This window comes from Fonsecaea monophora (genome assembly GCF_001642475.1).
Source record: "Fonsecaea monophora strain CBS 269.37 chromosome Unknown Scaff12, whole genome shotgun sequence".
Taxonomy (NCBI): Eukaryota; Fungi; Ascomycota; class Eurotiomycetes; order Chaetothyriales; family Herpotrichiellaceae; genus Fonsecaea; species Fonsecaea monophora.
Window position 1 is genome coordinate 337135 of NW_019173943.1, and position 26537 is coordinate 363671.

At 53.4% G+C, this 26537-nt stretch overlaps 10 protein-coding genes across 10 annotated transcripts; 7 read left to right on the forward strand and 3 right to left on the reverse strand.

The window, feature by feature from the left end:
* Positions 1 to 41: 41 nt before the first annotated feature.
* On the reverse strand, positions 42 to 1992 carry AYO21_02713 (hypothetical protein; the record flags this gene model as incomplete). The annotated part of the gene is made up of 2 exons (XM_022652690.1): positions 42 to 1119; positions 1175 to 1992. The coding sequence occupies 2 exons, from the start codon at positions 1990 to 1992 to the stop codon at positions 42 to 44; spliced, it is 1896 nt and encodes a 631-aa protein (XP_022515046.1).
* A 946-nt stretch (positions 1993 to 2938) lies between these two features.
* AYO21_02714 (hypothetical protein) lies at positions 2939 to 4922 on the reverse strand (the record flags this gene model as incomplete). Its single annotated transcript, XM_022652691.1, has 2 exons — positions 2939 to 4720; positions 4770 to 4922. The coding sequence occupies 2 exons, from the start codon at positions 4920 to 4922 to the stop codon at positions 2939 to 2941; spliced, it is 1935 nt and encodes a 644-aa protein (XP_022515047.1).
* A 591-nt stretch (positions 4923 to 5513) lies between these two features.
* Positions 5514 to 7188, forward strand: AYO21_02715 (hypothetical protein; the record flags this gene model as incomplete). Its single annotated transcript, XM_022652692.1, has 2 exons — positions 5514 to 6048; positions 6101 to 7188. 2 exons carry the CDS (start codon positions 5514 to 5516, stop codon positions 7186 to 7188), a joined length of 1623 nt encoding a protein of 540 aa, XP_022515048.1.
* A 748-nt stretch (positions 7189 to 7936) lies between these two features.
* On the forward strand, positions 7937 to 9946 carry AYO21_02716 (hypothetical protein; the record flags this gene model as incomplete). Its single annotated transcript, XM_022652693.1, has 1 exon — positions 7937 to 9946. The coding sequence occupies one exon, from the start codon at positions 7937 to 7939 to the stop codon at positions 9944 to 9946; it is 2010 nt and encodes a 669-aa protein (XP_022515049.1).
* Positions 9947 to 10425: 479 nt separating this feature from the next.
* On the forward strand, positions 10426 to 11493 carry AYO21_02717 (hypothetical protein; the record flags this gene model as incomplete). The annotated part of the gene is made up of 1 exon (XM_022652694.1): positions 10426 to 11493. The coding sequence occupies one exon, from the start codon at positions 10426 to 10428 to the stop codon at positions 11491 to 11493; it is 1068 nt and encodes a 355-aa protein (XP_022515050.1).
* Positions 11494 to 13504: 2011 nt separating this feature from the next.
* AYO21_02718 (hypothetical protein) lies at positions 13505 to 15595 on the forward strand (the record flags this gene model as incomplete). Its single annotated transcript, XM_022652695.1, has 1 exon — positions 13505 to 15595. One exon carries the CDS (start codon positions 13505 to 13507, stop codon positions 15593 to 15595), a length of 2091 nt encoding a protein of 696 aa, XP_022515051.1.
* Positions 15596 to 16343: 748 nt separating this feature from the next.
* Positions 16344 to 18360, reverse strand: AYO21_02719 (hypothetical protein; the record flags this gene model as incomplete). Its single annotated transcript, XM_022652696.1, has 4 exons — positions 16344 to 17327; positions 17473 to 17957; positions 18080 to 18230; positions 18301 to 18360. 4 exons carry the CDS (start codon positions 18358 to 18360, stop codon positions 16344 to 16346), a joined length of 1680 nt encoding a protein of 559 aa, XP_022515052.1.
* Positions 18361 to 20944: 2584 nt separating this feature from the next.
* On the forward strand, positions 20945 to 22020 carry AYO21_02720 (hypothetical protein; the record flags this gene model as incomplete). Its single annotated transcript, XM_022652697.1, has 2 exons — positions 20945 to 21151; positions 21235 to 22020. 2 exons carry the CDS (start codon positions 20945 to 20947, stop codon positions 22018 to 22020), a joined length of 993 nt encoding a protein of 330 aa, XP_022515053.1.
* Positions 22021 to 23120: 1100 nt separating this feature from the next.
* AYO21_02721 (hypothetical protein) lies at positions 23121 to 23603 on the forward strand (the record flags this gene model as incomplete). The annotated part of the gene is made up of 1 exon (XM_022652698.1): positions 23121 to 23603. The coding sequence occupies one exon, from the start codon at positions 23121 to 23123 to the stop codon at positions 23601 to 23603; it is 483 nt and encodes a 160-aa protein (XP_022515054.1).
* Positions 23604 to 24720: 1117 nt separating this feature from the next.
* AYO21_02722 (hypothetical protein) lies at positions 24721 to 26278 on the forward strand (the record flags this gene model as incomplete). Its single annotated transcript, XM_022652699.1, has 2 exons — positions 24721 to 26083; positions 26166 to 26278. The coding sequence occupies 2 exons, from the start codon at positions 24721 to 24723 to the stop codon at positions 26276 to 26278; spliced, it is 1476 nt and encodes a 491-aa protein (XP_022515055.1).
* Between the last annotated feature and the right edge of the window lie 259 nt (positions 26279 to 26537).

Consider the following 26537-nt stretch of genomic DNA (forward strand, 5'->3'; position numbering starts at 1 on the left):
TCATGACTGTAACCTCAACAGTGCCGCGTTACTGCTTCTCCCTACTTCTCGGTCCCAGCAGCGGCCGGCTCGTTTGCAGGTACATCCTTCTCTTTACCTTTTTCTGCATCGATCCCGGTACCAGAATGATAATGCTCACCGTCGTTGCCGTCGCCGTGATGCTCGTCCCGACCTCCGCCCATAAACTTGTGCATCTCCCGCTTGTATCGGCTCTCGTGGATCTGCTCATCATCGTCCGCAGCAATCCGGGTGGCGAGATCCTCTTCATCGCTCGAGCTCAGACTGCTCAAGCTCATATTCTGCAGGTACATGACCTGCTTGCCACCACGGGATTGCTTCTTCTTCTCCCGCTGCTCGGATTTCAGCTTCTGTTGCAGCTCCGCATCGGCCTGGCAGTCGAGCGTTCGAACTTTGAGACCAGGGAAATTTTCCGTGAGGTAGCTGCGAAGAAGGGGGAGTTTCGCCGCATTGGGCCGATACGTCCCGGAATCATTGTCAATGACGAGTTCGTAATGCCACGGTTCCCTGCTCTCAGAGGCAGCTGTGCCATTTGTCAGAGGCTGTGCGTCATGGGCTTGACTGGAGCTACCTCCGCCACTGCTGCTGCTCGTGCCGATGTTGTCTCTTTCTTCTTCCGGTGGCGTTGCTGGAGGGTGTGTCTCGTCACTCGGATGGACGTTGTCGTCGTTCCGGTGTGCCTTTGCATGTTTGATTCTGCGAATGAAAAACTCGCCACTGAATGCGATGTAGATGCTCACGTCGCTATGCATGGTGTGTTTACTGAGCAGATCGATCCCAAATTCCTTGCCCGTTTCTGTGAACCGGAGCTGCCCATCCAACGTCAAGACATAGGTAAAAATGCGTCCCCCCTCGTCATAATTTACCATCTCGAGGAACAGCTTCGTCATCTCGGGGCAGGGCTCTTGGAAGACACCATACTTCGTAGTTTTATCGTAGTTGTAGATACGAGCATGTTGATGGTGCAACGCGCGATTGAGCAGGCGACCGCGAATAGTATGGGCCGTAAACATGCCGGCCACAAATGGTCTGAATTCGACGTATCGATGATAGAGATCTGCGGGGACAGGTCCACGTAACTGCATTTGAACAGATTGGAAACTGGGAGACGGGTTAGTCGGTGGCCATTGACAAAACACTCCACGCGTGGACATACTTGTATCTCTGCACCTCTTTTCCATCTTTGCCTTGCTCTGTATTCTTCGTGCCCGCTATCCGCCCGATCAGAGGAGAGTAATGACGACTCCAAGGCAATGGGCCGATCGTGTATGCGCGACCACCGTCCTCTGCGTCTGTCCTGCCGAGATTCTCAACACTGACAATGAGGCTCCCGTTCATTTTGACTTTTCGCGAGATCAAAGCGGCGCATCCACGCAATGTGTATGCTCGTTTGCTCCCCATGCGCTTCTTCAATTGGAACTTTTGGTGGGAGAACCCCTTCCAACTCTCATCAACGTGGGGAACATCAATGTGAACATTTCCCAGTCGGTCATCGTAATCCGACGGATCCTCGTCGTATAATCTGCACTTGAGGTGGAAGCCACTGGCTGGGATGTTGCCAACAATCCACTCGGTTTCCCATTCTGGGTCCGTGTTGCGGTGGATTGTGGGTGTCCTCAACTTGAGATCAGGATCCTGCTTGTGCCTCTTGGGAAGATCCGTACGCAGAACCGCCAGGACATAGGGATCCGATGACAGAGTGCCAAAGTCGGAAAAGGGCAGATTCTCGGCCTTGTGGAATGTGATCTTGAGAGTGTACCCGGGAGGTGCCTTGGGTAGAGGCGTGTCATCGTACCCGCCAGCAGGACCGTTCTTCTCTTTCTTCTCGGAATCCGTTCCCGTGCCTCCGCGATATCTCTCCTCCAACTTCTCTGTTTTACCGACCAGCTTAGGCCCTATCTTGTCCGCCTGGGAAAGGACTCCGCCATTGCGCAGCGCGGGAATGTTGGAATCGTTGGGATCGTTCTCGGCCATTGGATGTGTGGAAGGGTGTTATCACGCGTATCCGCGCCAGCATATGTTGATGACTGTATGTGACCGAGGTAAACACTCGTGCGCACACCCCGGAAAAACAAGGATATGGTAAATTGTACTTTGACAGTTTGGGAGAATCGAGGAGGGAGAGGAAGGAAGAGCGCAGGTCGAGGGCCAGGGATTTGTCGGCGGATAGTTTAGGAGTTTTGTATCTGGCAAAGGAAGATTTGAAGGCGCATGGATCAGCTCAGCATGGGGTGATGGTCAAGACTCGAAAGAAGGCCCCCACCACCTGTTCTTGAACTTGTCTTTGCAGGATTATGGACGATGGCAGATGGCACTATGACCCTCGTCAGCTCCAATGAAAGGACTAAAGTACTTGGGACAAGTATACAATAGACTTCTGGTTCCTCTGGAGACTTCACCCCGACTGGCACCGACTGGCCACCACCTCTCCCACCCACCCACTGACCCGCCCGCCCGTGCTACCCAACTGTGCATCAAGCAAAAAACATGGCCTCAAGCCTAGAAGCTTAAGCAAAAGCTTGGCCACCAGCCGACGATCAATTGCCAGTTTCTGGCTTTGGATGCAATGAGTGACGCGCAATCGTGAGGCCTAAGCTGTCCCCCAAAGGGAATACATCGAGATCGTGTTCCCATCAATCGTATGGAACGACTACTGAGGTTAACTACTGTACGAGTCCAAGATGCCTTAGGGCTGGAGAGTTCATAGTCCACGATTAGGTCTTTCATTTCGGTTACTCCCTCCTGGACCAAGCACCACCTCAGCCCCCAAGCCCCAAGAAAGCCACCAGGGGCCGGCATCAACCAGTCGAGTAAGCAGCCTAGAACAATAATCCAAGACAAAGGCTCCTTCGCTCCATGCAAATCCATTGCCGCGCCATGCAAAAACCAAACACAGAAGTTCATTACTGCCTAATTCTTCTTATTCTTCAAGTAGCCTCAACAGCAAATCCGAGCCTGGCCCCGTCAGGCTATCTCGCATCTCCTTTTCAGACACGGCGCTTACCACCTGTTTGTCGTCCATCGCTCGTCCGCTTCGAGATGGCGTGTTGGTTGGTGTCAACAAGCCAGAGCTGCGCCCAGACGCCTCCTGCACTAACCCCAAGGTTTCGAGGCTGGCAACCACGTCTCGAAATTCGGTATTTTTGAGCGGCTGTAACAGTCCATCATCACGCTTACATAGCTGAGCATACTTTTCAAACAGACTCTTGATCGTAGGAAGCCTCGATCCGGATTTGGACGGGGTGGTATAGGGATCTCGGCGGTGTTGACGGGCTTCGGAAGCCACCAATGAGCACAGCACAGCCTTCTGTTGGAGATTCAAACCGCCCAAGCGAGAAAGAGTACCGTTGTTGAAAATGGTCGCCGCAATCTTGGCCACGTGTGCAATAGACACTTTTGGCGCCGTCTCCCAGGTAAGATGATTGAGGACTGACCGCTCATCCCTCCTGACTGGAGATGGAACAGTCTGAGTAGAGGCCACATTGGAAATCTCTTGGAGTGGTTGCTTGGTCGGCGTCACACTCTGTTCTCGACTCATCTTCAAGAGGGTTTCTTGCTCAACCTGGTCAAGTGCACGACGAACCAGACTAAAGGCCTTTCGTAGATCTCCTGTCTGAGAAGATATCTTCTTTCCTGCCAACTGAATCGCCGCGGGATGCATCAGAGGAATGGAGCCAGTGCCGTCCGCGGTTTCATTGGTTATGAGAGATCGTAGTTTATCTGAGACGATGGTAGAGATCTGTTGGGCGGAATATGGCAGGAAAGGTAGCAGTTGGGGCTTCAGATCCCTCAGCTTCAGCCGTGGCAGGAAGCGATCAGTCAAGTCCAGAGCGTTGGCAATCCCAATCAAGATGAGAGTGGATGAAGGGTGCATAGCCCATTCGAAGATGCTGTACAACATCTCGCAATCACCCCCAAGGAGTGTGTCGATTTCGTCAAGCAAGACGAGACGCATCTCAGACTTGGCCTTCTTTGTCGTGAACAATTTCGCCAAGGCAGCTTTGGATGACTTTGAGCTTCCATTGCCAGGACAAAACACCTGGCTCAAACGCGCGAGGACTTCAGTGGAAGACTTCAAAGACACGCAATTGATCGTGGTGCTTGTGACAGATCCGGCTTGAAATTCTTGCATGATCTCCTGGACCAAGGCACTCTTACCAGTGCCAGGTGGCCCACTAACATATGTGCAGCCTCCGAGACGTGTTTCGATCGCCTTGGAGATGAAATTGGTCAATTGACGACGCTCAGCCTCCCGACCAATAATCTTTCCATTCCCGGCTTGAGTGAACAACTGTCGGGCCTGCGAGTATACATTTTGCGATCTTGCTGGTGTGGATGTCCGTGACGATTGAGGGGTGAGAAGCCTGCCAACAAGTCGGACTCGGTGCTTGGGTGTGCTGGGAGCGGAAAGAGCGAGAGCATCCTTGAAACGAATATTGGTGGGAGTCGATACGATTGAGGGTGGAAGGTTTTCGTCTGTGTGATGGTTGGAATGTCCAATGGGCTTGGTTGTGTTTGTGTTGTTCTTTACAGGACTGTCTTGTACAGTATCATTCTTTCGTCCGTTACGACCTCCAACAAGACGAGTGTTCGATTTCCCCAACACGTTGTTCTCAGCTGCATCTTGGTATATCTCGGGCACAGAGCGTCGCGTCCGTCTTTTTGGGCTGGGAGGTGTATCTGGCCCATCTGCCAATGCATCCTGTCAGTAATATTCCCCAAGATTCAGGCGTTGGACCATTGAGACGCACCTTGTTCATCCAGAACTCGTCGAGAACGCTTTCCCAACACTGTGGCAGCCATTTGATGTGGTCGTCGCTGCTTTTGATGGGTTGGAGTTGGAGAAAGTTGAAGCTGTGGAAGGCGCGAGGGACACGACTCAAGAAGTGGCAGGCGCGAGTCATGCATCCCAGCCATGCACCTCCTATCAGTCGCGCCTGCCAAGAGTCGACGCGACCGCGTTTCGAGGGAAGGAGCGTGCCACCACTTAGCCCCGGCTGGACTTGACTCTCTTGATTCAACACGTGACTCGCACCACATCGCCCCTGTCGCGCATCTCGTAGCTCTGTGCTCCGCCCTACTCTTCACACCCAGCATGACTTGTCATTTGAAGTCCCCGCTAAAGTGATATATCTTGGCATGTTTGTCTCATTTCGATTACCTTGAGTGTATTATCGGGCAGTGACGCCGGCCCTTTTCGTCATAACTTCGCCGCCTTGTTGCACGGTGCCTTGTCCTAGTGCCTGCCTTTGCCTCATAACAAAAAAACCCCCCATCACAACTGGCCGCAGTGACTGGCAGTTTACTGTTTGACACATGGCATCCTCTACCTTCTCCTATCGTTTCCTGACGCATCGTTTCTTACAATGATCCCACTTTCAATTTCTTCATGATTTCTCTCCTCGAGACCTCTGTCAGGGTCGTCTGTACTTCATATCACCAACCCAGACCACAAACCTCTTCTCCTACTGAGAACTATATCTTCCTCCTTCACTATGGATGAAGCAATTGCCACTGTCGTCTCCGTCTGCGGAACGACCCCAGAGCTGGCCTCGCAATACGTACAGCTTGCCGACGGTGATCCTAATCAAGCAGTTCAGTTGTTTTTCGAAAATGGCGGCGCCGACCTCGCAGGCAATACCTCTCGTCCTCCTCCCCCTCCACCACCAACAACTTCCTCCGATCCACGTATGCCTGGCGGGCCCCTAAATCCCCTGGATGCCGACGCGGACGATAATATCTCCGATGACAATGATCCGGAAATCACTGGTTTCCGGAAAAATACTCTGCGAGACACTGCTTCTGGACCCGCGCGGGGTCTAGACTATGAAGATGATGAGGCCATGGCGCGGCGCTTACAAAATGAAATGTACGGAGAGGGTGCCATGGACGATATTGTGCGGGCCCCCATTGCCCGACAGGCAGAGACTTTGGTGGGATCAGGGTCAACCATCCCGGGCATGAGGGAAGTGGCATACACCTCGTCCGTAGAAGAACGAATGCGGGCCCTGGAGAGAAGGAGGCAACAAGGTCAGTATCTTAGACCACCTCAGGCTGCGGCATGTGACTAATATTCGAGTAGCGCGGGCAGGAATCTTCAACCAACACCAGCCGACTTCCATTTGGGAGCAAAATGTGAGCGCCACCTCGAACGGCCCGGATATACTTGCAGAGTCTACCGGTGGAGCGTCAGAGGCTTCCGCGAGGTCGAATCGACTTGCCAGACTCTTTCAACCTCCGTGGGATCTGATGTACAAGGGAGATTGGGAAGCGGCAAGAGACCAAGGCAAGGAGCACAAAAAGTGGCTACTGGTGGATATCCAGGATCCTTCGATCTTTGACTGCCAGGCATTGAACCGCGATATATGGAAGAACGAAGGGATCGCGGAAACGGTCAGGGAGAATTTCATCTTTCTCCAATACAACAGGGATGACCCGAGAGCCTCGCAATACGTCCAATATTATTTTCCCAACTATGAGGTCCAGAATGAATACCCGCACGTCGCCATCGTTGATCCTCGAACGGGGGAACAAATCAAACTTTGGTCGCGCAAAGTTCCTCCACCTCCTGAGTTTCTCATGCAACTGCACGAATTTTTGGATCGATACAGTCTTGAGAACAACGTCCGCAACCCAGTGGCCAAGAGGAAATCCGAGGCTAAAAAGGAAAAACCCATCGATCAGCTCACGGAGGAGGAAATGCTGGAACGAGCGTTGCAAGCTAGTTTGGCGACTCAGAGTCACGAACACAAATCGACTCCGGCAGAAGATCCGGATGATCTCACCCGGAGTGTTGGGGACGTCCAAGGAACAGAAACGCCAGAAGTTACAAGTGCAATGGATGTTGACCACAACGGCACTGACGAAGCAGCCCCATCGACTGCATTTACACAAATCCCGTCTGATCACCCTCATCAAGAGCCACCTGCTGGGCCGGGAGTGACGCGAGTACAAATCAGACATCCCGGCGGACGCATCGTTCGTCGATTCGCAGAAAAAGATCTTGTGCAGCGGATCTATGAGTTTCTCAAGGCGGAACCACTTGAAGGTAGGGAAGGAATGCCATTCGAGCTCGTGTCAATGGGCAAGAACCTCCTGGATGTCCGGCATGAGACGATAGAAAGTGCAGGTCTGAAGAATGGGACGGTCATGGTGGAATTTGTGGAGTAATGATGAGGCTAGTAGTCTCGATAGTAGACAAGCATTGCGAGGCGCTATCAAACTTGCTACCACTAGTTAGTACCATCAGGTCTGACTCTTGTATGGGCCCCAGTCCACGGAGGTGTTTTGGACGGAGGGGTTGAGCTTGTACTCTACAATCCCTGGATCGAAATGAGGATATGAAGCAGACTACAGAAAATGTTTTCAAGGGGTTTGTAACGCATCATCTTCACTGGTTGTCGCGGTCGAAATCGCAATGTAACGAGTATAGCCAATAGGAATCGGTAGGGGTCACCGAGAACGGAAGGCCGTAAACAAGCACGACGAAGCTAATGGTCGAGGTGTTTCATCTTCCCCAACACCACTAGTCACTCCATACAAGTGACTGGGCGCTGCCTTACCTATGAATTGAAATGAGCGACGACTTCACGAACCCTTAATGACGAGGATACAGGGCCCATGAGGGTGGGGAGGCGTCCATCAACAATAGCACCTGCCCAATGCGCACTGAGGAATTGACAGTGCATCTTCGCCCGAATCTCGAGATTGCACTGGCATCAAGGGCGAGATCACAGGTCTTTCGGCGTCGACTACGATCCTCGCTTCGGAGCAACTCTACGACCAATTCAGCGCCTTCACATTCGCGTATTCCACTTTCGAACCACGCCCTACGGTAGTCCCGCGGTGCGCCGTCGAGATCGCACCACTCACACTACCGTCCCACAAGGTGTCGGCCTAGACACCAACACAAGACAAGATGGACCCGGAGGAACTCTATACCAAGCAAAGCTGTATTGGAGGGGGCAGTTTTGGAAAAGTGTACAAGGGAGTGGACAAGCGCACAGGTCAAGCGGTGGCCATCAAGGTCATAGATGTGGAAAATGCCGAAGATGAAGTCGAAGACATCATACAAGAGATATCGATCCTCTCGGAATTGCAGTCGCCATACGTGACAAAATACCACGGTTCATACCTGAAAGGCTCGGACCTGTGGATTATAATGGAGTTCTGCTCGGGCGGCAGTTGCTCAGACCTGATGAGACCAGGCCTGATCCATGAAGATTACATCTGCATCATCATTCGCGAACTACTCATGGGACTGGACTACTTGCATTCTGACAAGAAGCTGCACCGCGATATCAAGGCTGCCAACGTGCTTCTCGGTCAAAACGGACAGGTCAAGCTTGCGGATTTTGGTGTGTCAGGACAACTCTCAGCGACCATGACCAAGAAGAATACCTTCGTGGGCACTCCATTCTGGATGGCACCTGAGGTCATCAAGCAATCTGGCTATGATCATAAAGCGGATATCTGGTCCCTTGGTATTACAGCAATCGAATTGGCACAAGGAGAACCACCCTACGCCGACATACACCCCATGAAGGTTCTTTTTCTCATTCCAAAGAATCCCCCGCCGACTTTACAGGGAAATTTCTCTCGCACATTCAAGGACTTTGTCGAGCTCTGTCTCCGCCGAGACCCTAGGGAACGACCCTCTGCCAAAGAACTATTGAAGCATCCATTTGTCAAGAAAGCGAAGAAGACCACTTACCTAACCGAACTCATTGAGAGGAATGAGAGATACATGGCAACTCGCGGCAACCGTGTCTCCGATGATGAAGAAGACGAAGAACCCATCAGAGCCGCGGTTCATCAACCAGAGGATGAAGACCTCTGGGATTTCGGTACCGTGCGACCCGTGGGAGGTCGTGGGCCGGGGCTTCGACCGATGAATGACTCTGCCACAAACGCAAGAGCCTCTGCAGATCCAGCAACCTCAGCACACAGCATATCAGACTGGGATGAAACAGTAAAGGTCCCCTCGTCGCCTCAGAAGTCGCCTGTCAAAGGCGCATTCCCAACCCCTGCAAAGGTACTACAACCCCCATCTCCGGTGAGAACAAAAATCTCTGCTCCCAGCGAAAATAAGGCCCCGTCCGCGGTGTCCGTACCTTCCACCGCCCCGAAGACGCCAGCTGCTCGTGTAGCGACGCAAAATCCACCTGTGCCACCTCACAAAGACAGTCCTGGGTCGAATGAATACAACAAAGCATTCCAGGCTCAGCTGGCCAAAGAGATGGGATTCTTAAAGCTCGATGCCGAGAACAGCCCAAGATCGTCGCCGTCTCAAGGGCAGACTCCTCCAGGCAAGAAACCCCAAATGGTCATCCCTGAAATCCCGCCTTTCAAAGGCAAGCCAGGACGAGGTGAACCCGTCCAGAGGTCCCAACAATCTACATCTTCCAGACCTGTCAGCCAACAACCTCTTCCACACTCCTCATCCATGCTCTCTGGTCAGTTAGCAGTGGGTCCAGCTTCGATTGCCAACCAACAGCCACTGCCGCCACTTACAACAAAGACAAACGTGTCCCAGACAACAACATCCAGCGCGAGTGGCACAGATGCACAAAGCCTCAAGCCAGACCCAAATCAAGAGCTCACCGCGCTCAATTCGGTGCTCATCCCGGCTCTTGAGGCAGCAATGCATCGTCGGACGTATATGTTGAAAGAACTTACACGAACAAGTAAGTTGAGCTCGTCTGCGGCGACAGAATTGCACCAGCAGAGAGTACAAACACACGAAAGGGTTCGCAAACTTGCTGCCAAAGTAGCGGGTGTGTTTCACGAGATTCAGCAGTGCGATGAAGAATTCCCCGTTGGTATGGGAGGCGGAGTTACAGAGTTCCTGGAGGGTTTCTTGGAGGAAATCCTGGTGCGGGTCGAAGCGGCTGATGAGCCAGAGTCCAGCCCTACCAAAAAGGCATGAAAGGGTGAAAACTTTATGAGATGACTTGATATGGTTTGATCGATGTATGTTTACAATGCGAGGCAGAAATCTTCTGCTGAATGCCTTGCCTGGCGTATTAGCATTTCTAGATGCGGTTCATTATTGAGCAATTGATATAATATTCAGCGCCATACTCGTCGTATTCCTGTGGTGGATCCTCTTGCACGAGTCGTTGTGCACTGATTGGGGAAGAAGTACGAGTCATGACATTTGATGACGACGACGATCCCATCATGAAACGACGAACCCGGCGTATCAGCGAAGTGATGGCGCATGCATGCACGGCGACTCTCCAGGTGATGTCGCCAACTCGGTGAACTACATGCCTACCATATGGCGGCAACCAGGCTCCGTTTGCCTCTGTCCAACTCTACCCAGGAATCCATGATACTTGGGATTCGCAGCTCACCACCGTCTCCGAATCTTAAACCCATTCCTTCATTGACGTGACATTAGGAATGGCTACCAACACAACCCAAAGCAACCTCATCCGACTAGCTCCTCTTCAACTGGGAGAGCTTCCAGAACATCCCTCGCTGCCTTGCGCAGACAGCGCCCGTCCGAATCTCCTCCCCTTCCTGCTAACCCTGCTCGATGACGGTACCGATTTCCTTGCGCCTGACAGCTTCTCCGCCAACTTCAGACACCACTCTATCAAGTCGGCACCCCCTAGTGAAGCCAAAGTCGAGGTGCTGACCTACTCGGTTGCAGCCAAAGAGTTGGAAGACATTGTTGACTGGGGTGCTTCCAAGAATACGACGGGAAATGCAACTCCAGCCACTTATACTCGGCCTGGTCGAAGCAAGCCGCCCCTTAGGGTCCTGAGTGCCGGCGAACATTGGTGTGCTCGCAGGTCGGTCCACAAGGATATCTCCTCGAAAGACACCAAATCTCCGGGAAACGCAAGCTGGAAGGAGTTCATCTTCGGCCTGCGCGACAACCACTCCAAACACGAAGAGGACTTTACACCCACTCTGTACGATGCGCACTGCGTGTGCACGTGGAACGAAGAGGTGAAAGATCTTGAATCGCAGGGCAAGATTGTGGGGAAATCGGGCCAGAAGTATTCATGTGTCACCATGGCAATCTACGAAATGTGCCACGCAACACCACCGCCGACGAGCCCCCGCTGTTTCCCAGTGCTGGTTGCCACGGCCAGTATCACCTCGGATGAATTTCTTGCCGTCACCATCCCTGTCAACTTGGGCACGAGCGTGCACGATGCATTCTACTCCTCTGGTCGCAACACCCGCGAAGGCAAGACCTCGCAGCAGCGAAAGTCGGTGGTGCTGGGAGTTTACACTGCCTTGGAAATCGTCCGGCGGAAAGAGGGAGATGCCAACGTGGGGAAGAATTGGGGGGAGGTGGAATGGATCATGGCCACTGCGAGCGACGCCAAGGGTAACTTGCCAATGTGGATGCAGAAGATGAGCGTGCCGGGTATGATTTCCAAGGACGTGGGTTATTTCTTGAAATGGGTCAAGACCGTGTCAGAGAACGAGGTCGACAGCGTTAAAGTCGCGTGAAAGAAGGGAGATGGAAGCGGTGAATGGAAAGGCAACCAAAAGAAGGGGCTCGACGCGAGGAATTGTTATTGCGCGACTTTGACCCCGGCGTTGCTCACGTCAACATGTAAAGGCGACCTACCAAGCACGAAACGCCGCAGCCGGGCGCAAGCCACAGTCAGTCACACCTTCACGATCAGCCTACAAAGGTGGAAAATGAGACACGAGAATCGATGCCAGACGAGGAGGCATGAAGCATTTGCAACCATACTTGGGCAATCACGACCACGGGTCCACAACAAAGGGGATACTCGCAGTATGGTGACTGTAGACTGAATGAAAGTGATCAAGGCAGCTCCGAGCATGAATTTGGTACGACATGCAGGTTTTCTGACAGGCACGCTGCAGCCCTACACAAGAGGACAGAGGAGCCACTTGATCCACGCCTGATGCATCCTCTTACAGTCCCTGTTGGCTTCCTGGAGAAATCATGTGGAGCAAGTAACAACCCAGGCATTGCTGCACAGAGGCCCGAAGTGCTGGGGAACGAACGATGAAGGGACTACTGTAGGCCAGCAGCATTGAACAAGACCGGTCTGGATCTCGAGACATCCTGGTCATGGTCATACAACCTGTCGGGCGGCCGCGATCAAGCTTGGAGCGACGTCAGCACTTTGCTCTCACACGACTCCCTTTCCAGGCCCCCACGGGGATTTACTTCTTTGTGCCTTGTTCGACTAGCCAATTGATGTTGGAGTTTTGTCCAATCTGCTCTGCCATTTCATTTGTCAGATTTTCCATCGAGGAGGGCAGCAGGCTAGCCCTGCAACAGACTAGAATTCAAACTTCCACCAGCCTTATACGAACGATCCGCTCTCTGGATGAGCAATGTGAATGTGATGGACATAGAACCTAGCTTCAGCCGGAATCCGAGCCTCTCCATCTTGATTTGCCAGGGAGCATTCAGCCAGCCAGTTGGGGGTATCGGACAACTACCTTCTTGCTGGTGCCACAGACAAGCTGTACTCCAGGACCAGACCAATCTATTCAGCCAGCCATCTGACGCAGCTCAACAACAAGGCTTCATCGAGCCATCAGTTGATAGCTTCGTAACTGCAGCTCCTGGCCCAAAAACCGGTTTCCTTGCGTAAGAGCCAAGGCTGCCAGGACGCCATCGCCTGCGGATCTGCTCAGCTCCCGCCCGAGCCTCGCAATTTGTTTGCTAAAGCCTCACCATCTTTTCCAAGCATCACGGCCGAGCTGAGTCCATACGATGCACCCCTTTCCGAGCCAAGGCTGCAGGGCACATGTCACCCAGGGTGCATGTGATCATCCTCCCCGCCTGTGCATGCTCGTGTTCACCTTTCCTTTTTCGACAACGCTACTCTATCCAGGGCACCAGCAAGCCAAAGGTCCAACAGCGATACACACTGGGACGCTGTGTCAAAACGCACACTGGAACTTATCATTAGGTCCAGATCAAACATACCTGGTGAATGTTCATGCTTCGACTACCGGAATCTTTACCCTGGGCGTTCCAATCGAACATCCTGAAACACTCCGCAAGGCTGGGCTGCCACTACCCCAAGCACCTATACAGGTTTCTGTCGATGCTGGGCAGTCTCACTTCTGGTCGATCCCCTGCGGCAGACTCACCAAAGGCTGTCCAGGGCTTGTTTCGACATGTGAGATGACATGTTGTGGTCCAGCATTGGTTGGCTGTGCGCATAATGCCCCTCTCGTGTTGCCTAGTGTCTAGAACTTTCATATGAGCATGATGCCTGTGACCGGTTTCCAGCCAAGCTACACTCGTGCAACGCACCATTCAGCCGTAGCTGAAGATCAAGGCCATGTTTGGATGTGAAGCAGGCTGGTATGAGAGATGTCTTGTCGAAAAACAAGATACTTAAAAGCTCAGACTTCCAGCAGAAGGAAGCCTGAATTCTCCTATCAAGTTGTTTCCTTTTCAGCCTGACCGTCGAGAATCTACCAGCCAGACCAATCCTCAAGTTGACTTTGTTTCGTATCCAACATGTCTGATGATATTGTTATCAATGGCCGGACCGTAGCCAGCTCGGACCTACAGTCAGACGCTGCCGACTCGAACTATATCTTGGTTCGCACCACCGGCGACCCTTTGAACAAGGCGCAGAAGACCGAACTGAAGGGCCTGGGAGTTGAAATCCAGGAGTTTGTCGGGAACGAAAACGACCAACTGTATCTCTGCGGATACAAGCCCACGTCTTTGGACCAAGTCCGCCATCTGGACTACATCAGCTATGCCAATATCTACTCTCCCACCTTTGTGGTGCCGGACGTCCTGCAGTCCACTACGACCACACCAGCGTTGCGGACCAATGAGGAGACTGACGGCACCGTCGAAGTGGATGTCCTGCTTCACCACGACATCAAGGAGGCATCCGAGGACATTTTGAGCAAGATTGCAGAAGCCGGGAGCGTGCAGACGTCGGCCATCTCGGTCGAGCCAGGCTTCATTAGGGTCAAGGTTGACCCCGAGAAACTGGACAAGATCGCCGCTGTCGATGAGGTGCGGGTCATTCACCCGATCAACGAACGCCGCCTTTTCAATAACGTGGCTCGTGGCATCTTGCGCCTGGATGGGCAAAGTGGCAGCAACACGTCATACAAGGGGAAAGGCCAGGTTGTGTGTGTAGCAGACACCGGTTTCGACAAAGGCAGCCAGACAGACGTGCACGACGCCTTTCTCGGTCGTGTGAGGAAGCTCAATCCCTGGGGGCGGAGAAGACTGAACCTTTCAGATGACCCAGATGGCCATGGCACTCATGTGTGCGGCTCCGTCCTGGGCAGCGGTCAGCATAGCTCACAAGGTCTGATCCAGGGCGCAGCCCCCGAGGCGACCCTGATCATGCAGTCGACATTCAGCGGTTTCGACTCGAGACGCCGATCTCAACTCGGAGGCATTCCAAACGACATCAGTCAACTGTTCGATGAAGGCTACAAAGCCGGCGCGAGAATCCACACAAACTCGTGGGGTACTCCGTTGTCAGCAACAGGCGTGCAAAACCCTTACGATGGTGGTGCCGAGAGTATCGACAAGTTCGTTTTCGAAAACCAGGACATGACCATCCTTTTCGCCGCCGGCAATGACGGGCAAGACTCGGACCTTGATGGCAAAGTCAACGAGCGCTCGCTTGGTGCTGAGGCTGCGGCCAAAAACTGTATTACTGTCGGGGCATCTGAGAACAACCGCCCTGACCTCCAGTCTGGCGAGGCAGGCCGGGCCTACACATATGGCGGCTTCTGGCTTCGGGACTTCCCCAAGAATCCTCTGAAAGATGACCACCAAGCCAACAATCCGGAAGGGCTTGCAGCGTTCAGCAGCCGTGGACTAACGGCGGAGAACCGCATCAAGCCAGACGTTGTCGCCCCAGGCACCGCCATCCTCTCGGCACGTTCCAGAAACCAGAAATACGATGACGAAGTCAAGATCATGGGGGAGTCTGGTGATGATAGGTACATGTACCTGTCGGGCACGAGCATGGCCACGCCTCTGGTGGCGGGTTGCTGTGCGGTTCTTCGAGAGGCGCTGCTGGCCCACGGCTACCAAGATGAGCAGAACGGCGTCAAGAACCCCACGGGCTCGCTGATCAAGGCTCTGCTCATCAACGGCGCAGTGCCCATCAAGGGACAATACATGCCCAAGGAGGTCGGGGACGAGCCCAACCCGCATTCCGGCTTCGGACGTGTCGACGTGTCAACCTCGGTGGTCGACCCTGCCGAAAAGTCCTCGGGATATGAAATTGGAGCCATCGAGGAAGACGACGAGCCAGTCACGTTCAAGATCGCGGTCCCCCAGACCGGCGGTCGCACCCTGAAAGTCACCCTGGTGTACGCCGACGTTGCCGGTGCCGCGCTGGCCAATGACCTGGACCTGCTTGCCATTGCGGGCGGCAAGGAGCGTCATGGCAACCAGCAGGATCAAGAGTTCGACGTCGGCGCGACCAGGACCTTTGACCGCCGCAACAACGTCGAGCAGATCATCTGGGCCCAGATCCCGGGTGACGAGGTCGAGATTGTCGTCAAGCCGTTCCGTCTCTTTAGCGAGCGTGTGCCGTTTGCCGTGGCGTGGAGGTTTTATTAGGAGGTAACTTGAAGGAGGGATCTTGGTGTGTGTCTGTGTGTTCGACAGGTTGTCGAGCTGATTGTTGTTGTCTCTGTCCTCTGAAGGATGTGAGCAAACGAATTGATTGAATTGATTGATTGACTGAATTAAAAGTCAGAAGTGATCTAATCCAATCGATCTACCTAGCTGATAGTCCAGGACGAGGAAAATCCGTCTTTCAGTACTCGCCAAGGACGATGCTATGCCACTGGGCTACCTACCTACCTGTCTGAAGTACGGAGATAGGTATCATTATTCACTGCGTTCATTACCCAACTTTCTGCTGCCTGCCTTCTACGTATCCGATGTGGTCTACGTATCCGATGTGCATTACCTCGTACATGTAAACATGTTCTGTGTTCTGCGTTCTGTGTTATCGTCTCTTGTTGTTATGCTAGTCTAGACTACCTACTTGCATACCCACCCAAGGCAAAGAAAACCTGTTAACCGTTGCCACCTGCCCCGTCATATCATCAATAACATTACTAACATGCATATTTTATGGATTTAATCACGAGACCTTTTTCCCCCGGGGGAGAGGGCGAAACTTGGGGCAAAAAGAAATCCGAGGAAGGAACACAGACCAAGACGAGAGACATGAGGACACGACATGAGAGTGTATGGGGGTGGGGGTAAAAAAAAGGACAAGGTCAAGCAAGGCTTAAGTCCAATCGGCGCAAGTCAATAGAAAACCCATCGGCGATGCCTGAAAGAGGAAAAACAAAATTCAAACAACGACCCCCTCGCGCGGCTTGAACTGCACGATCGGCCCCTCGCGGTCGCTGATCAGCCAGTCCTTCAACTGGTACTCGGTGACCCTCTCGCGGCCGGGCTCGTTCCACTGGGGCCCGCCCTCGCCGCTGTGGTCGCCGGGCTTGAGGCGCGCGTCGAACAGCCACATGGCGCGCGCCACGGCGGTCAGCAGCTCCATGTAGGCCATGTTCTTGCCGACGCAGCCGCGCGGGCCCGACGAGAAGGCGTGGAACGCGCTGCGGCACACCTCGACCGACGAGGGCGTCACGGTGAAGCCGGCGACGCGGGACGACGTCTCGGCATCCTCGGCGATCCAGCGCTCGGGGATGTACGAGAACGACTTGGGAAAGTACCGCTCGTTGTGGTGGATGGCGTAGATGGGCACCCCGACCGTGGTCCCAGCAGGGATGTCGTGCCCGTCGATGCGCGCCCCGCCCGCCAGCACGAGTCGGTCCAAGAGGCCCGGCACGGGCGGCGTCATGCGCATGGCCTCGTCGACGCAGGCGCGCAGGTACGGCAAACTGGTCAGGCGGGCTGAGTAGCGGATATCCTCGACCGTGTCAAACGCGCCACGCACCTCGGCCTGCAGCCGCGCCAGCACGCGCTCGTCGCGCAGCAGGTAGAAGAACAGCCCCGACATGGCCGTCGAGCTCGTGTCGCTGCCCGCTCCGATCAACAGCGCCGCCTCGCCGATCAGGTCCTTGGGCATGAACCGGTCCCCTGTCTGCGGGTCCTTGGCGTGCAGTAAGTAATAGAAGAAGTCGCGCCGTCGGTCCTCCTCGGCTTTCTCTGCGTCTGCCTTTTCCACGGCGAACCGCTGCTCCACGTATACAGACACGTCCTGTCGGAAGCGGACCTTGTTGAGCAGGATCTTCGACCGCATCAACTTCCCAATCACGGCGAGGCGGGCTGGTTTCATCAACGGGAAGAGGAGTTCGCGGATGGGGATGAAGGCGACCTATTTTTTTGGGACGAATTGTTAGTGCCGTTTCCACATTTTAATGGAAGATGAGAAACAGGGAGAGACGGGATCTATCTCGAAGATTAGGAGGGGTGGATGGGGAATTCTCTGGAATGAGAAATCCCACCAGGCCGAGACGCACCTGTTGTTGGAACCGAGAGCTCGAAAGGAGTAGTTCCGTGATATACGACGCCCCCGACTTCATGGCGTTGAAGCTCGCGCCGAAGCAGAGCTCGCCCAGCACATCGAGAGTCAGCAGGGTCGACCACTGTCCCATATCACGTTCTTTGCACCATGCTGCGGCAGGCTTCTCCCGTTTCCCTTCGTCGTCGCTATTGCTATCACTGGCCTGACCGAGATAGGCGCACCATTTCCGAATTTGTTCGAGCATGTACTTGTCCAGGCTGTTCATGGCGCGGTCCGAGAAGGCGTTGTTGAGGAGCTTGCGCCGCGCGGCGTGGAGTTGGCGGTCCGAGATGACGTGCGTCGTGAGGCCCGGGTTGATCGTCTCACCCACGTGCGTCCAGCCCGTCTTGATCACGTTGGCCTTCCGGTCCGTGTAGATGTCGTAGAGGGCTTGGGCGGTGCGGAAGGATAGTTTGTCGGGCCCGAACCGGACGATGTCGCCTGTCAAGTTTCCAGGTCAGTGTCCCGGTGTTCTTTGTCATCCCCGGCGCCTCCATGTCTGTCTCTTTATCCGTCTGTCTGAACCAGCCAGACCACCAGCGTGTGTATGGGTGTTTACTCACCATATTGCTCGTGTATCAGATGCAGGTCGATGTGCCTCCTCCCTTTCCAGGCGGACCTTGTTTCACACCATTGTGTCAACTTCCACAGCAGAGGTCCGGGATACTTGGCCAGTGGGTGGAAGTATAGTCGATAGATGGCAAGACCAATAAACTGTAACAGCGTTAGATGTGATTAGACAGCAGTGAGAAAACAAGAACGTTATTAGACAGGGAGGACTCACATAGACGACATTTGCTGCCGCGAGCACCGATAGCAAGTCTATCACTGAGAAGACGGCCATGGCTCTGTCTTTTCCCTTGTAGTATTACCCAGAAACGATCGCTATGGTGAGAAAATATAGGGGTGAAACTCGAAGCGCTACGGTAAGACCTTCAACGGACCGCGCGGAAATGAGTGATCTGTCGTGCTTCTTATACCATTTCGCACACCATCATGCTACTCCTCCAGGTACCTGTCTACCTGAATCACCCACGGGATGGGAGGAGGGATTTTGCCATGTTCGGCTGACTGTCAGACTCCTTGGCTCAAGAGCGCTTCGGTCAATCATGAAGCGGCCGGGAGACTTGAATGAGAGAAAAAGGGAGCCGAATCCGAAAAGCCAAGGTGGAGATAGAGAGGTTGTAGTAATCCTTCACCGTGTATACCCTGTGAGCAACCAGCTTGCTAGGCCTGGGTGATGTAACACTTCTCGAAATAGAGCTACTGGACATTACTCGCACTCGACTTTACCCCAGCAGATAGAGATGCAACCCAGGGGTTCCCGTCTGAACTCGGATCTCCACTGATGAGAAACCCACATTTTCCCAGGAGGGATTTTGTTATGTCGTCCGAAGCATTACTCGTATAAGTTGTGCTGCTGATCGGCTGGGCGTGTTACAGGGGACAGGGTGGTTTGCGAAAGGGTTGAATGGTGTCCCACGCAAGATCCAGGCCACCACAAACAGACACACTGTACGTGTGGTGAGCAAAGCCGTTGTTCATCGCGTCGGATGTGGCGCGGCCTTGTATCAGCGTATCCAAAAGAGGCAAAGATTACAGCGCCATGACTGGCACTGCGCTCGCTTGGTAGATTTGGTTATAGTTTTTTTGCGGGCAGACCCAGGGGTGGTGACTTCAACATCAGCATTTAGTCACTAGCGGATGCCAGCGAAGAGACGAGATATCATGGTTGCAATGAAGGAAGGGGGGAAACGTGGATCCTAGAGACCCTCTACCTGATATAGTCATCCATGCTAGAATGGAGACATTTGCGCGAGTACCGGGTCCTTTTGTGCAGCTGCAGCCAGGCCGGTGCCGATGCTTGCACGGCTTCATCATCCGACCAAGATGTGATGAGAGCGGAGCGTCCATGTTGTGTCATCCTCCACCTTCCCACTTAAGGGGACGAGAATACGGACCCGCGGCGGGTGGGGGCCAGGGGGGACGCTATTGGACTTATTTGGGAAGGTTCCGTCGATTTAAGAAGTTGGTTGAGTGATATGAATGGGCTCTGTGAGATCATCATACGCCTGTCAAGCGCAGGAAGGGTGAGTATGTAAGAGGCTTGATTCCGCTACACTCTGCCAAGGGGTGTCAGCAAGTCTTGCACGAGCAGGAAACGGTCAAGCGGCCGGGGAAAGATGCCCAGTGAAACAATTTGCCGAGCCGCGAAGGAGGATGCAACAGCAATTTTCTGCGGGGCTATGAAGAAATTGCTGGGCGTATACGGAGAAGTTATTCATGATATCCGTTGAGTGAGCTGATGGTCCGTGATGGAAACAAATTGTGATGGACGATAGTGGATGGTGGATGGTGGATGGCTGAGGGGTGGCGATCAGAGCCTCGTGGCCATAACCACACCACCGTCATCGTTGACTCGGATGAGGCATTACATGTTTCGGCCATAGTGTTATCACCAGTATTCAAACCGAGATGACGGGGATATTGGATCTCATTGTACGAGATTCTCGTGTCTGGGCGTGGCTTCGAGACGTAACACGCATAGCAACGATTGTGATTCGTCGGGAATTTATCCAGGCAAGGGCAGCATGTCAGCAATGATGCTGACCCGGAATAAGCGAGCGGGAAACAAGTTGACCTATCAAGGTGAAGAGGACCTGGGCTTCATTGAGAGACGAAGAGGGTGACAGGGATGATATGGGTGTCTAGGTAGGGCATCTTGAAAAGGCAATAATGACAAGAGACAGGAAACAGGAAAGAAGACAGTGGTGAAGGAAAGAAAAGCACAGCCTCGTGAGCCTTGGCGAGACTGACGAGGCTGGAGAATCGAGCTTGTTATTGGTCAATCAGAATCATCAACCACGAAAAGGAAGGAACAGAATAAGACCTTCTCTTTGTAGAAATATTCTAGAAATAAAAACGAACCGAATTTGAAATCGTTTAATTGGTGGGCTGATTTTCCCCCTCCATGTCCCTCTACCAGGTGGCTCGGTGGGTGCCAGGTACGCCACTCTGTCTCTCCTCATCCTCCTCCCAAACTCTCCCATTTTCTCCAAAACCATCGGAAAAGGGTCAACAATGCCGTCGTCCACATCTACTGGGGCCCTATTTTTTTGGGCCCTTTACCCCAATTCCCTGCTTGTTGTCCGATCCCAGAGGATTACAGATTGATTTTGATTCGTGGTTCGCTCATATCAAACAAGACTGGACCAAGACTAGAACACATGGTGATTCTAACGCTTGGAATTTCTGCATCTTCTACGTATCACCTGGACTAAAGTTGTTTGCTATACCACTGACACAGAGCCGCAATTCGCACTTACATAAGACCTGGAATGAGAAACCTCCTTCAGTTATAATCTTTCTCCCCCACTCGACTTTCCTCACCAATCTCCTCGAAGCTGGGTAGCAGCGGTCTGCAAAAGATGGATTTATCAAAGATCTCGGGCCTAGGGTTCGTGGGATTAGGGGCCATGGGACTTCCCATGGCCGGCCACCTTGCTGCTAAGCTGCCCGAGAACGTGCACATGTACGTCTACGACATCAATCAGTCGAGTGTGGACCAGCTGCACCACGACTACCCGGAGAGAGTGACCAAGTGTTCGAGCGCGAAAGAGGTGGCGGATAAATCAGTGAGTGATGGCGGTTGAGAAGGAGGCTCAAGCAAGAGCCGAGGAACAAAGATCTTGCTAACGTGTCACGCGGGGATTACCAGGATGTCATCATGACAATGCTACCCGAAGGGAAACACGTCCGCCTGGTATATATGGAGGGTAGCGGCGACACGACCATCTGTTCCAGCGACGTCTCGGGGAAGCTGCTGATCGACTGCTCGACAATCGACACGGCCAGCAGCCTGGCAGTCAAGGACTATGTCAACCAGAAATTCCCCACGACAGCCTTCTACGACGCCCCTGTGAGTGGCGGCGTGGTGGGCGCGCAAAAAGGCACCATCGCCTTCTTCCTGGGCTGTGACGGCGCGGACCCGAACTTGTCTCAACTCACCCGCCTGTTGAGCCTGATGGGCAAGGAAGTGATCCCATGCGGCGGCCCGTCCAAGGGCCTCGCGGCCAAGCTGTCCAACAACTACCTCTCGGGGATTATCGCCATCGCCGTCTCCGAGGCCATGGACATGGGGATGCGCTCGGGTTTGGATCCGCGGGTGCTGCACAAGGTCTACGGCGCGGGCACGGCGCAGAACACCATCTGCGACCGCTTCTGCCCCGTGCCGGGTGTGTACGCCGAGGCACCGTCGTCCAAGGGATACACCAATGGTTTCAAGGTGCAGTTGATGCGCAAGGACTTCTCGCTGGCTCTGGAGATGGCCAAGCGCGTCGGCGCCAACAACGTCCTGGGCGAGGCTGGCCTGGCCACCTACGACGGCGCCAGCAAGGATCCCCGGTGCATGGATCTGGACTCTCGGGTGGTGTTTCGGTACTTGGGCGGAAACGAGGATTGGCAAAAGGACGCCGACGAGGCTACGGCCAGCAAGCTGTCATGATTTGATGATACTATACCAATGTTATACTGGGTACATGGTCACGTATTACTTGGAACCTAGAAATAGAGAGTGTGTTCGGCAGGGAGAGATGGTAGAGCAAGAAGGATTGATATTCTCTGTCTCATTCTGGCTGTATGTAAACTCCCTCCAGCCTTGCCACTTTGCGGACATATCTACACATCGGTACCATCTAATCTTGTACTCGGTATACTGGTGACCATTCCGATCGTCTCTCGCTGCACTGCTACGATAATGGCTTGCTTACCTTGTGTCCAATCGCGTCGACCCCCAATCCTCTTCACCAACGTCCCTTTTCCCCCCTGACGTGTATGGCTCTCCCCTTTTCCACCATCTTGCGCCCTTGCAAGCCTCTCGCCCTCTTCCCGTCGCCACCACCATTTGTTCCCGTCCCCTTTCCCGCTATTCCACCCACCGTTCTCACACGAAAGGTGTTTGTGCGTTGCTCGGTATGGTTGGGGAATGGGTTTCCGAAAGAATTGGAGAAAAGGGATTTTGGAGAAAGAAAAAAAAAGTGCCGAGGCGGAGTGGATGACTCGCCCCGATTACGGAGCACGGCACGATAATTGGATTCGGGTGGCATGGTGGGGTAACCAAACAGACACAGAGAGTAGAGAGGGAGGGACGACGGACGCAAGACGAATGCGTGTCAATGGAATGAATTGTCTTCCTAGAGGGATGGAGGGGGAGGGGAAGAAGGAAAGGAAAAAGGTTTTGTCTTGTTTGGGCTTTTTTTTTATTCTTCCCTTTCTTTTTTTTGTTCTCTCTTGTAGTTTGCTAAAGAAAAGGTATATACATACTGTAGGTTACATTGTCAGCAAATTAGTCAGGAAGCCAATCGATCACTCAGTCAGTCACTCCGTCAGTCAGTCAGTCCACTTTATCTCCAACTCGAGAGAGGAGTAAATAAAAAGAGAGACACTGACAAACTCCGCGTTGACAATTCACAGAAGAAAAGAGAAGAGAAGCCAGAAAATACATTGAGCAGACAGTTATACTCGGGCACATCCCTCCTTCACCACCACAAGGCAAGCACCCCAGATCTATATCGACCACCCCTCCCAGTTCAATCCAAAACAAACATGTCTTCCTCAAACACCCAAAAACCCACATCCAGCGTGGACCCAGCCCTGCGCCCATTCCACGAAGACCTCTTCCAGGCCGGCCTCAATGTGCGCCGCGCCGTGGTGGGCGATGCGTACGTGGACCGCGCACTGGCCAACGGGTCGACCGAGTTCTCGCGGGTTGGTCAGGAGCTGGTGACCGAGTTCTGCTGGGGCTACGCGTGGACGCGGCCGGGTCTGTCACGCCGCGACCGCAGCCTGCTCAACATCGGCATGCTGATGGCGCTGAACCGCGCGCCCGAGCTAGCCGTGCACGTCCGCGGCGCCCGCAACAACGGCCTCAGCGAGGAGGAGATCCGCGAGGCCATCATCCACGCCACCACCTACTGCGGTGTTCCCGCCGGCGTTGACGCTTTCAAGACCGCCGAGAAGGTCCTCAACGACATGGCCGAGAAGGGTGAGATGCCTAGACAACTGGCCGCCAAGAGCAAGGATGCTTGAATATGTTAGGAGGCATACCATGCCCGCATTGTCACGGTTCAAATGACGAGATGACGGGAAGAAAAGGAAAAGAATAGATGAGAAAGGGAACATTGGTGGATGGTGGACGGAAGAGGCAGAAAGAACCTGTGAAGACTGAACGGGCTGCTTCCCTGGTGGAGTGATTGGTTTGGAGGTCAGTACCTTCACGTATATACCTCGTATATAGCCCCTGAACTGTCCATCTTTTCACTACTCTTGTGTTGATCAGACTCCCGCTCCACCTCAAGCCGCACCACGATGGCCCATTGTAACTCATCGGCCAATGCGATACCAGTCTCGCCAGTCAATTACTCCGTTTGACCTTGGCCATCTTCCCATTGCTGAGCTCATCCTCCACAGTTGTCCAGAAGAGCTGTCTCATCCTCATGGTTATCGTGGGAGCACCTACCTGCTCGTTTGGAGGCCATGCAGCTGTCCCGCCCTTCAACCTGTATGCATCCTCTTCACTCCCAGACATGATCATTCCTTGGGTACGCAGACCGTTCTCGACCATGTGTTTGGGACCTACTCCCCCAGGTCCAGGGTGCTCGAAAGGTCTCTTGCCCTTGGGCAATCAATGCACTGGCGGGAAAGGTCTGGTTCACGCCTTTGAGGGCTCTGAGGGCGGCATATCAGAGTGCTGCAAAGCTGGAGGCTTGCATTAGTAAGTCCCTACCACACGAGTTGCAACACTTTTGTTAAGGCTCCCAGAGAGGCCACCGGTAGATATAAAGATATAGATTGCTAGCCAACTGATGGATGGCAGCTACAGGAGGTGTAACACAGAAGTTATCTACAGTGTTGGGGGAGTCCTCGGTAAGACAGCTCCCAGCGTGAGATAGGTAGGCCGTGCGCTCTTGGCACATCCAGGGTCACGTGAGGGATCCCAGGGAAGGCAGTGCAGGCCGTGACAGACAGGCTGAGACGCGGGCGGCTGCATCTGAAACACATGCGGCATGCCAAGCCTGAATAAAGGGGTCGCGCAGGGGGGATTCCTTGGATACCTTGACACTATGTTCTCTAGCCTCAAAAGAGAGTATTTACGCAGTTCAACTCACGCCAATATGCCCCTCCTATCCAGCTAACCTCCTCCGTCATGTCGTCTCCAGTCTTCACCGACACGAATCTAGACTACGATGATGAATCATGGGACCAAAGTGTGCAGATTTACGATACATGGAAGAGCAAGCTTCTCAAAAGGGACAACCTCCTCAAGATTGGGAAACTAATAGACAAATACAGAGGTGGCGTTCCCGACACGCTGTCAAGTCCCCAGAAAGGAGCCTTCAATGCCTGGATTCGCTTGAAGTTTGTCGATGGCGGCTCAGCAGTCATGCGAATTCCACTACCCGGGAAGACAATGTTTCCGGCAGAGAAGACCCAACGTGAGGTGGATGTGATGCGATATCTGTCGGACAAGACCAGCCTGCCGGTTCCCCTTGTACTGCATTTGGGCACAGCTGAGGAGAGTCCAAATGGGCTGGGTCCCTTTATCATCATGGAGTTTATCGAACACGAATGTGACCTCGTTGATGCGCTCAATACACCGGATATCCCATACGAGGAACGGCCAATTCTGGATCCGTACATATCCAGCGAACGACTCCATTTTGTATACAGGCAAATGGCCGATGTCATGCTCCAGTATTCCAAACACACCTTTATGAAGATCGGAAGCATCTCATCTTCCGACGAAGGTGATTCATGGGTTGTCAGCCACCGCCCTCTGACATTGAACATGAACGAGCTAGTCCAACTAGGCAACGTCTCCCCGGATGCTCTCCCCCAAGGCCCATTCGAAACGTCGACATCTTACTACACAGCACTTGCCTCCATGCATATAGCACATCTCAAAGCTCAACGTGTTAGTGGGATGCAAGCCACGGAATTCCGGCGAAAATACATTGCGAGATGTCTCTTCCATAGACTGGCGAGGGAGGGCCGATTTTCCAAATACGGCGACCGAGGGCCATTTCCTCTGGTCAACGATGATTTCAGGCCTGCAAACGTCCTGTCGAACGCCGAATTTCAGGTCACAGGAGTAGTGGACTGGGAATTCACCTACGCGGGGCCTCGCGAATTCGCTTACAGTGCACCAGTCTGGCTTCTTCTTGAGCTGCCCGAGTACTGGCCGGATGGACTGGACGATTGGACGCACGTCTACGAGCAACGCCTTCCCATCTTCCTAACGGCAGTGCGTGAGAGCGAAACCGCGGCCATCAAGGGGGGGACATTGCGGGAAGAACAATGCCTCTCGCAATTCATGGACGACAGCTGGAAGACGGGTGATTTTTGGGTCACTTATGCGGCAAGGCGATGCTGGGCGTTCGACATGGTTTATTGGGTCAAGATTGATAAAAGGTTTTTTGGAGTTGGGACCGTCGATGATCGTCTGGAACTTTTGACTATGGAGGAGAAAACAGAATTGGACCAGCTGCTGAACAGGATGTTCAAAGCAAGTACTTCAGGAGATGGCGATGGATTTTGTCAAAGTGGATGACTGGTGTCTTGGATCACTTCGTCATTTCTTGACGTCTGCAGGCTTGATCGACTTCCTCGGCGCATGGTTTTACCCTTCTACTGAAGAGCACGCGCCTCTGCGACAGCGGGAAAATACTGATCAGGATGTGTACAACCCGAGCCGGTATCTCTAAGCCTCCAATGATGGTATAGCTAGCTGCGTTAGCTCATGGGATGGTATCACAAGGAAACCCTGTGGCTTTGCCTGAGCCAGGACCAGTCAACAACACGACCTTTGCCAGGTTCGAGCGGCTCAAGGGAGACCCCTTGACATTACGAAAAGAAATTGCTGGTGTATCACAGGCATCAATGCAGCACAATCGGCGAATGAGACGTCAGAACCCGTCAAACCACTTTCAATCTTCTGGACCGCATTCTCTTGACGTCGGTTTC